This window comes from Pelmatolapia mariae, linkage group LG3_W (genome assembly GCF_036321145.2).
Source record: "Pelmatolapia mariae isolate MD_Pm_ZW linkage group LG3_W, Pm_UMD_F_2, whole genome shotgun sequence".
NCBI classification, from domain to species: Eukaryota; Metazoa; Chordata; class Actinopteri; order Cichliformes; family Cichlidae; genus Pelmatolapia; species Pelmatolapia mariae.
In genome coordinates this window covers 76,913,258-76,923,780 of record NC_086229.1, presented here as the reverse complement: position 1 = coordinate 76,923,780, position 10,523 = coordinate 76,913,258, and the positions used below count along the sequence as shown (strand labels likewise).

The 10,523-nt window shown below is 45.1% G+C and overlaps 2 protein-coding genes across 2 annotated transcripts; one reads left to right on the top strand and one right to left on the bottom strand.

Annotated features, from left to right (window-relative positions):
- Positions 1–225: 225 nt before the first annotated feature.
- si:dkey-19b23.7 (uncharacterized) lies at positions 226–4,357 on the top strand. The gene is made up of 8 exons (XM_063469927.1): positions 226–432; positions 753–824; positions 903–974; positions 2,068–2,261; positions 2,499–2,568; positions 2,684–2,849; positions 3,115–3,312; positions 3,488–4,357. The coding sequence occupies exons 1-8, from the start codon at positions 418–420 to the stop codon at positions 3,601–3,603; spliced, it is 903 nt and encodes a 300-aa protein (XP_063325997.1). The 5' UTR covers positions 226–417; the 3' UTR covers positions 3,604–4,357.
- A 106-nt stretch (positions 4,358–4,463) lies between these two features.
- On the bottom strand, positions 4,464–9,061 carry si:dkey-19b23.8 (uncharacterized). The gene is made up of 3 exons (XM_063469928.1): positions 8,850–9,061; positions 6,492–7,202; positions 4,464–6,275 (listed from the first exon to the last, which is right to left on the bottom strand). Exons 1-3 carry the CDS (start codon positions 8,863–8,865, stop codon positions 6,190–6,192), a joined length of 813 nt encoding a protein of 270 aa, XP_063325998.1. The 5' UTR covers positions 8,866–9,061; the 3' UTR covers positions 4,464–6,189.
- Between the last annotated feature and the right edge of the window lie 1,462 nt (positions 9,062–10,523).

Sequence of the window (10,523 nt, the reverse complement as noted above, 5' to 3'; positions counted from 1 at the left end):
TGTTGCTGCCATGTGATTGGCTAATTAGATACTTATATATATATATTAACAAGCAGTCGAAAGGGTGTACCTAATGAACTGACCACTGAGCTAAGTCAAAAACATTTTCTTCATATTTATTTATTTTTGTGTTTCAAGCATCAGTTCTATAAAGTTATAGCTTACTTGCAGTACGGCGATACGGCCGCTAGGGGCTTCAGTTCCCCCATTTACCCCCAACTTGATGCTACTGACGGACCAATAAAGGCAACACCCGCTGAAAGCCGAGGCTCTTTGTGCGAGTCTGTAAGCGTTCATCCAGAAACGAAGTGGCGTTAAGCAGCAGAATACACGGCTCAATGCTGACATGCAGCAGCTTATAGAAACACAGCATGCGCGCCTGTGAGGGAGACGACGACGCCCGCAGTTTGGCCTAAGATGAGCAGCTCCGGTGTGAGTACCGTTTACCTCATGATGAGCTGTGAGGGGTTTGTGAATCAGTGCGATTTTAGAGCAGCCCGATCCATTTTTATATCAGCATGCCACTCTTTGTTCTCAGCGTGTGTCCGTGCTTTGACTCATTTCACAAACGGAGGGTTTATTGTCACTGTTATTGATGGGGGTGCAGGGTGCTCCTGCAGGATGAGGAGGAGGCGTTGCAAGTGTTGCTATGATACTAGGCAGGGAGAGGGTGCTGATGCCCGCTGGAGTGGTGCCGTCATTTTTATCGTTATGTTCAGATCGCTGTGCTGTCTGTGTGCATGTGTGAACAGAAACGAGAGAGGGAGCAGAAGAGGAAACTGCAGCACTTCCTCGGTGACCTTGCTTTGCTCGGATCCTTGCAGGTTTGGCCACACCAGCATGTGCGTGCACGCTCTGCTCATCTCTCGCAAAATCACAAAATCACGTTGCTTCCTTTGCAGGGTTTTAAATACTTCCAGCCATGGCTCAGGGGGAAAGAGGAGTTGCTGCTGACAGTTGTTAATGAGGATCTGGTGAGTTTCTGTAGAGAAACTGGGTGATTATATACACTATACTGCCAAAAGGTATTTGCTCATCTGTCTTCACACGCATATGAACTTGAGTGACATCCCATTCTTAAGCCCTAGCATTTAAAATGATGTCAACCCACCCTTTGCAGCTATAACACCTTCAACTCTTCTGGGAAGGCTTTCCACAAGGTTCAGGAGTGTTTATGGGAATTTTTGACCGTTCTTCCTGATGCACATTTGTGAGGTCAGACACTGATGTTGGAGGAAAAGGCCTGGCTCACAGTCTCCGCTCTGATTAACCCCAACGGTATTCTGTCGGGTTAAGGTCAGGACTCTGTGCAGGCCAGTCAAGTTCTTCCACACCAAACTCTCTCATCCATGTCTTTATGGACCTTGCTTCATGCACTGGTGTGCAGTCATGTTGGGACATGAAGGGGCCATCCTCAAACTGTTCCCACAAAGTTGGAAGCATGAAATTGTCCAAAATATCTTGGTATGCTGAAGCATTAAGAGTTCCTTTCACTGGAACTAAGGGGCCGAGCCCACACCATAATCCCCTACACCAAATTTTACATTTGGCACAGTGCAGTCAGACACCATCGAGTACCATCTCCTGGCAATCGCCAACCTCAGACTCTTCCATCAGATTGCCAGACGGAGAAGCGTGAATCGCCACTCCACAGAACACATCTTAACTCTGCAGAAAGTTGTTGACTATGTGCGGAGGTCACTCGTTGAACCCGCTCTTCCACTTCCACTTTGTTATAATACCACTAACACTTGACTGTGGAATATTTAGTAGTGTGGAAATATCACAATTGGCCTGGTTGCACAGGTGACATCCTATCACAGTACAAAGCTGGAATTCGCTGATCTGAGAGTGACCCATTCTTTCACAGATGTTTATAGAAGCAGTCTGCATGTCTAGGTGCTCGATTTTTACAAAATTCAATGGTTTGGATGGGTGAGTAAATACTTTTGGCAGTACAGTCCAAGTGAAACATTCACACACCTCCCAATCTCACTGTCTTATCTAGGGCACATCTATGACTTCTACAGCAGCTTTCTCTCCCCTTCCCTTTATTTTCGTTCGCAGGGTTGGCGTTCCCCAGGCTTTATGGTGTCCAGAGCCTCCTCCTACTCCTCTACCAGCAGCTGTAACAGCAGTGATGTCTCTCCCAGCAGCAGCTCTCCCAGTCTGGCCAGCCGTAGCAGCTCCCCCCTGCCCGGGGAGCCTCCGGGCCCACGAGGCTCCCAGTCACATACCAAGACACAGCCACAGACTGCCAGGTGATTGACTGCAAGTTTGTGTGTGCGTGTGGATAGTAACACGTATGTGCTTGGGTTGTTTGAGGCATTTTAAGAATTGCAGTATTTTTTATTGTGCATTGTGGAAAGTAATCTCCTCCTAACTGGGTAAAAGATAATACATGTAAGAGGATTTAGATGTGGAAGTATGTGTAGGAACTTCCTACTGGCTCTCCAAGTTTGCATGAAACTGATAAATCATTCAAGCTCTTTCTGCAGTCAGGGGGAGGCCTGCATCGAGGAGCATCTTCTCCCAGCATCTCCCAGTGAAAGGGAGATAGCAGTACCCGTAAGTACCTGCAAGGAGGCGATGTGCAGAAGCCAGTATAAGCGTTCTTCTCTTGCCTCTGTTATTTAAATTGCTCACTCAGCCTTGCAGCCCACACTTTGTCCCCCTCTAACAGGAGGTGAACTGCACTCTGTTTCTATTGGCCGGCTACGTCAAATACGGACGCCCCTACGCGTGGATACGCTCCAATCACGAGCGCCTAGTCAACATCGGCGGCACAGATTCGATGGTCAAAGACACGCCCATGAAACTCAAGTCCATTGCAGACTGGCAGACGCGAGGTATGGAAACAATGTGTGGAATCCTAACAGGAGAAAGTTATTGTTTCAGTGCACTGATTCAATAATTACACCATTTTCCATGAGCTAAATCAGATGCAGATGTGTCTGTGCTGCAGCTCGAGCCTCGCGGAGATTAGTATTCACGGTGGATTAGGGCCGTGGAAAAAGGCTGCTAGTGCTTTGGTTAATGCATATATGTTTATGTGCAGTGCATGACATCTTACAATAAAAACATAAAACTTTTCTTTCTTTTGTCCTTTGTCAGCAATTCGTGTGTGGGACATTGTCAGTGAGCTGGTGTGTCTCTGCACCGTTCCCTGTCCGTCCAACCCGTTCGCCCTGGACATGCGTTACATCAAAAGTCTTCCTCTCGCCGAACGCTTTCTCGTCACGGGAGCTCTCCTTAACTTCCTGGAGATGTACGTGGTTTACGGCAACCGGGACGAGTTGCATTATGATAAAGGTGCGAACCTTTATCACGCTTGGTTTACTATACCAGCAGGTGGTGCTGTTTAGCTATATTTTAAAGGCATGAAACCTGAAGCCTTTCTCCTAACATACTTAGCTTGGATACATAATCATTTAAGAGCATTGCTGAGTGTCCGTGATGATGTTTTTTTTTTTTTTCTTCCTTTCAGTGGTGGAAGAGGTGAAGCCTCTCAGGCGTCTTCATGTACACTCCCTGCTCGAGTTACAGCGACTTAGAGAGAGCTCCGGCAGCGCCGCGGTGCACGGCTCTTCTGCAGAAGAGTGATTCTGATTGTTTGTATACACTGTGAGCTACATCAAGATAAAATCCCCCTAGCTGGCCTTTTATTAATGTAGGAACAAAAATACAGCAGATAGGTCTAAAGGGAGTCTTTGATGCTTATGTTTACACAGACACTGTTACACTGGTGGATGCTCATGCTAAACATCCTTCAGATGAGGAGACCACCTTATGGACTAGTAATCCTTGTGAGCCAAACGCTCAGAAATCAGAGTGCTCTAAGTGCTTGGTGCTTCTGTTTGCATGGGGCAGCCAATCAAGAGAAAGATGGCTTAAAGGGGGAGGGGCTAAAGTATTTTGTTGGTACAGACGATGAGCTGAGGGGCTGCACGAAGCCTAGTATGAGAGAAATAAGGATAATTTTGAACTGTAAATCATGCCATGGTACAAAATAGGAAGGAAGCAGAAGCAGGCTATCGGGGAGCTCTGTATCATTAGGAAAATGTTTAAAACATTACAGTTAAGTCCAAAATATATGGACTTCTTCACTTTTCCCCCCCCCCAAAGTGAGGCATGAAGTGCTCACACGCTGCAGTAACCCATGCAGATGGAGATTAATCACCTTTGGTTGCAGGTGTCAGACTTTAACAATGTGAAAGAACTAGAGAAATAGAGAAACCCTGGGAAATGAGTCACATGACTAAAATTCTAAATAAATCCCAGGACCTCCAAATGTGCTGCCCCGTAACCCCTAAAACCTTCGATCTCTTCCTCTCCACCCACCCCCACATACTTAAATCTGTTTTCTTCAGACCAAATATAGCATTTTAAAACTGGAAGCCTGGAAACAGAATGATTAATCGAGGGTCAGAGTAGTACGAGTACAAAATGCACAGGCAAACAAATGCTTTATAAAAACTTTTAATATTCCATAAAATACATATTTAAATATGTACGACAACATAAAAACAGAACACTTGTTAAATACATCTTAAAAGCGGGCACATCGACGCCTTTTCTGAGATGAGGCTTGTGCCGTTTGTAGTTAAAAAGTCAGGTACATCATGTTAAAATTAACTGATAACAACCTGGTGGCACATCAGTCAGGAAAAAAAAATATAATAATAATACCTTCCCTATTTAAAAAGAAAAGACATTTGTAGCTTAGTTTTGGTCAGAAAACAGAAAATGGAGTTAACAGTAACCTCTGGCTTCACCAACTATCCTCCTGTCTCTCATGTTTGTAAACCTAGAGATAGAAATTACCACCATGGCACAAGTTATGCAACACGGCACACGTGTGTGACCAGAACGGTCACTCTAAATGGACTCTGGCACCTTTTATGGCTTTTATTAATGTGAAGGAGCAATTTAAAAAAAGCACGCCGTGCTGTTTACCGACAAGGCTGCTCAATATGCAAAGTCACGGATGGACAAGAAGAATTTGGGGTTTTTCTAGGAAAGAAAGGCGCCGCCACCCCTCATCTCAAGTTTCCCCCCCATTTGGAATGCAGGTGCATGGCCCGGCATTCCTCACGCAGGCTTCACACAGGAACACAGTGTTCCCAGTGTGGGACACAAACAAACCCGCAAGTCACTGCTGAGGCTTCCCCGCCCCTCACATAAATGCAAATTATTTATTGCTAAAGACAATTAGGACCTTTTTTTGTTTTGCAGGTTAAGCAGAGACTTTTTTTTTTTTTAATTATTATTATTATTATTATTATTAACACCTCTATTCTGATAATGTCCATTTTCCCTCCAGCATGCATTACACTGAAAACTGACCTCATATCAATAAAACTTCAATTTCCTGAGTGAGATCATCTTAAAAAGGACTAGAATGTGCTCAGACTAATTATGCATATCACAGACTTGGTGGGGGAAAGAAAGAAAGAAAGAAAAAAAAAAAAGCAACTTTTCTTTGGTATGACATGCCCGCATTGTCTTTGTCGTCTTAAATTTGTTCATCCAACTACAAAAGTAGAAAAAAAACAAAAAAAAAAACAGAAGCTCATTAATGGAACAGGCTGAAAAAGAAAATAACACTACTTCATGACTCTGTCACATGTGTCACTTAAATATAAATAAATCTTGAAAAAGAAAAAAAAGAGACTTCCAGATTCTCGTGGTGTTTTTCCAGTTTTGCTGGTGGACTGTTTAGCCAAGAGCAGGTACTTGGTTAGTTTAACTGTCTCTTTCCAGCAGATCAAAGTCTTTGGTGGCTTCAGCATCAAACAGAACTTCAAACAAGCCCAAAAACAAAATTAAAAACCCATTACAGACAGTTTGGGTATGTCCCAGTCTAGTCCTCAAACAGCCTTGCGGCCAGTCACAGTTCAGTATCTTGTGCCGTGTTGGACTCTGCACTTGCAAAAGTCCAAAGGCAACTCTGCCGAGTCAAAAAGAAAAACAATCTTCTATCTCCAGGTCCTCACTGATTACGGCAGCATCCACCCATGACCAGTCCTTATATCCAAATATGAACCTTTCTCATGTCTCATTAACATCCACTGTGGTCTTCATTGTATTTTTCAGTCTCTTCCCTTCAACGAGGTTGTCATCGGGTTAATAAAGTGGTCCCACATCTGACAGACTTGAAACAAAAAAAATGTAAAAAAAGAACAGGTTTCAGTTCAAACTGTCGGAGGACGATCCTCTCCTGGTGATTGCTCTCATGGGGCTGCGGGATACAGAGCCTCTCTTCTTCCAGCGAACTGTGAAGGAAAAGGAAAAGGAGAGAGTCAGGGATGTTGGCTTGGCTACTGCAGCTGAATTATTAACAGTGAAAGCCAACCTCTAGACAGGCCTAGGTTGTCATTATCTGAGAGTAGCACATTGTGTGATTGTTTGGGTAAGTTGGCACCAAATAAGGCTAGCTTGAGTTTAAAGTCTTCCTGGTTCAACTTTATGTGGCAGTGTTGAATTCTCACCTTTTCCCAAACCGGCTGGCAGCGTGGAGCTCTTTGCTTTGACTGTAGAATTGGATGAGTCTTCTGCAAGTTTTCCTTTCACCTCTCCCGATGGCATTGTGGCCACGCCGGTCTGCTGCCAGTCGCTCATCGCCCGCTGGAAGGAAAGTCCCAGACAGGCGGTCATGTCCCGCGCCCGCTCCGCACGGCTGCACCAGAATACCCGACACTGCAGCTGCTGCCCGCGGTGCTTGCAGATGTACAAGAAGACGTTGGGTCGGTTGGTATCGGCGGCACAGTACGCAATGTCCTGCAGGTAGGTCTTTGTGAGCTGCCGACCCGTGCTCAGCTCCTTGACCTCGACGTATCTGGGCCGCACGACAAGGGCGTGATCCTTCCTGAGCTTCTTCCCGTTCGCTATACCCTCCAGCAAGTGAGAAATGGCCTCCTCTGCTTGCTCCCGGTCCAGAGAAAAGATCTTCTCCGTCCCCAGGTAGTGCACTTTGAACAGAGGGTCGCCGTGGGACAAGGACTCCGTCCGGTCGCGGCGGAATCTGCGCCGCAGCTCGGCGGGGGAGTTCTTCAGGGTCTGCATGAGGTGGAAGGTGCTGAGGGACATGATGCGTTTCAGGCTGGGCTTGGAACTTTTAGTCGTAATCGGGTTCTCGTCAGCGCGTCTCCCAATCTTCCACCCTCCTTTAAATGGAGCGTGGCTGCATCCACTGCTTTTATCTGAAATGAGGCAGACGAAGACGGTGACGTTAGCAGATCCAGAGACGACCGATAAGCAGAGTAGGGGATAAATCAGGCAAAATGAGAGGCTATGTACTTTCTAATAAATTAAGTAACAAAAACAAGGTTACACTTATGATGCAAAAAAAGACAAGTCATCACAACTCGCAAATGGGAAACAGACAAAGTCACCAAACAGGTTTGGTTACAGAAGTTGCACAGTCAGTGAAGTATTCAGTCCCTACAGACAGACAGCACCCATTAAATATTTACAGACAGGTTTGCCTTGGGCTTTGCTGTCACTGTACTCTTAAGAAACAAACAAACACAATGATGGAACTGGAAACGTGCCAGAACGAATGGAAGATTACTGTAAAAAAGCTAAAGTGACATAGGCAAACACTAGGGCCATGTTCAAAACGAACTCTGCATTGCAAACTTAATTTCACCACTTCTGGGAGGACTTAAAGGCTTTTGTGACCTTGCAGAAAAATAAAAAATAAAAAAGTCTTATGCAACCACATCTGGCCACCCATTGTCTCTCCTATCCTACAAACCGACAGAGCTGCCTGCTCTCCATTGTGTTGCTTCTTATATTTTTTCCTCTCCCTTTTCTTGGCCATTCTTTCAACATCCTAGCTCCCTCCTCAGAAGTGACTCGCACAGAGAACCGCCGACTGTTCTAAGGTGGTGGCCATTGTTGCTCAAACCCCTGCGCAGGAAACAGCTTTGCATCCCCCCCACCTAAGCACTTTTCCCGCAACACAATGAAATGCTTATGAAAGTGTGTCATCTCATGAAAGAGCTGCAGGTTCAGCCTACAGTACAGCCAGGGTAGAGCCCAAACCTGCAGGTTTTGGTACAGTTACATATGACCAGTGCACACATGGACAGGTACAGTTAATTGTGTGGGTCAACACACACACACACACACACACACACACACACACACACACACACACACACACACACACACACGAGACACTCACAGGCAGGACAGGCAGTTTTGCATTTAACCGAAGTCTCTGACGCACAATCAGAGAAATGTAATCCCAAATTTCCATCCAGGTAGCACTTCATGTGCATCAGAATACACTGTCGTTTTCTCGTGCACGCAAATATAAAAATAGCTCATGCAAATATCTCTGGAAGTGGACAGAACATTTTGTTTACATTTACCCTGAGCATGTGAGCCTGGTTATTTCACGCAGAACACGTTCATAGATGCCCGGAATAACTTTCCATTCAAAATAAAGGGCACGTAGGCTTTGTGATGCTTGCATTTTTCCTTATTTTGTACAAAAGACTGAGTAAGCAATTGCTTCAGTTGTTCGCTCAATACATCCAAGCCGAATTAACAACCAAAATACAAAGATGATTGAAAATAACTCAAAGTTAGCCAGCGAGGCGAATATTATTAGAAAAACGAAATAACTCTAAAAGCCCTGATTTTGCAGCGGGGTTCGGCTACACCCGACGTGTCTCCAAACTTGGGCTAAAAACTTGCTAAACGCTGTGAGAAAACCCTCCCATATTTGCTCAGCAGATATTCCCAGCAGAGTTTCAACACTTATCAAATTGTTGTTTTTATATATCGTTTAGAGCGCTATTAGACAACCAAATTACTTGTTAGGACGTGAAACTTACCTGGCTTCAGTTTCATGCAAACGACGTTTTGGCGCTGCTCAGGTGAACCGTAGCGTCCCGTGATCTCGGGCAGGTGGAACTCCGCAATCCTGCACAGAACTGTGCGGCTGTCTGTAACCGCAAAGCAACTCCGAAGCTCCTTTCTGCGTGAACTCTGTGCGGTTAGAGAACTGGCTGGCTGGCTGACTGACTCACACCTCTCTTCTCTGCTCTCTGAAACGTTGGATGAGGCGAGCGCCCGTGGGACGGCCGTTTTTAAACAGCGCAGGCGCGAGCACGTCACACGCGGACGAGCGTTTGCGTCCGAGCATTAGAGCGGGGGTGCTGGGCTAGAGGGCAGTAGCGATGATTTATAAGAGAGAGGGATTTACAGGCAAGACGGGGCGGGCAACAATAGACCCGGTTTCACTTACTGGAACTGTTGTCTTAATTTATGACTTATTTACATTTTCACTGTAGTATCAGGGCGTTCAAGTACCCTGGATTTTCTTTTATATTTTCTCACAACGGGAAGTATTGTCATTTTTACACACGCTTCCCCAGAAATAATAATATTTTCACAGTATTTAGAATATGGGTGAAAACAATAATAATAAAAAAGCTCTACAGTTCACAGACTAATCAAAACCAGCGTTATTTAACCAGGCAACCTGATCTACTGACCCAGTTGGTTATCATGCAAACATAATCCTGCACATTTAGTAACGAAATGTGGAAATTAATGATCTGATGATCTAAATTTCCCTTTTTGGTCCAGGTTCTCACTTTTAGAGAGCTCATTTTGTCCAAGTAAAGGTCAAACATGCATAGATATTCAGTTTGAAATAGGTATTTCACACAGCTTGTTCTAGCAAGTTTTTTTTTAAAACTTTTATTTTATTTTTGTCAGTCTTGCTTTTTTCATTTGCTGAAATCTAGAAGAGGTGAATGAGGACACGCAGACAGCTGGTGTGACAGAGGTTGATATGGAGCTAGATGATCCAAGGAGAAGAAGAAGATGAAGACTTGCTTTATTTCTTGTCATTTCCTCACTCCAAAAATAGGGACTTGTGAAACTAAAAAAAGAAAAAGTTGTGATATTTCATGTCACCGTGCTCCTCCAGCAGTTTCACATTTCTTTATTTAACCACATGTGCAATACCACACTGAGCAAACATCTGAAACCCACTACCTTTCATTACCATCGCATTGCGTCACAGCCTCTCTCTAATGAGGATCGTTGGCCTCGCTGGTTCAGATCTGCTCTGGGTGTTTATTCTGGGGGCATTTCGAACAGTGGCAGAGGAAAACTTTAAACGGTTCCATGTGTCCGTACATTTGTGTGTGTGTGCGGCTGGGTGTGCCTGACGCTGTGAAACAGTAGGCCTCTGTTTCTGCTGGGTTTGGCCCAACAACAGCTAAGTTCTGGACGTCACACTTGCCTCAGTACCTTAGCGGGACACACTGAAACTATTCTTAGGGCTCTGGTGACATAATGGATCATCTCAGACATGCACCCACCCACCTACGTATGTTACACCGGGAGAACAGACTCAGCATCCATCCAAGACGTCCTGTAGGAAGGGGTGCAGCTGCAGTCCTTGAGCATGTAAAGGCATGTTGCACCATGTTGCATTGGAGAGACTGCTTCTTTGGTCCTCCAGTTGAGAGGCTGGGGCACCACACAAAGCATGA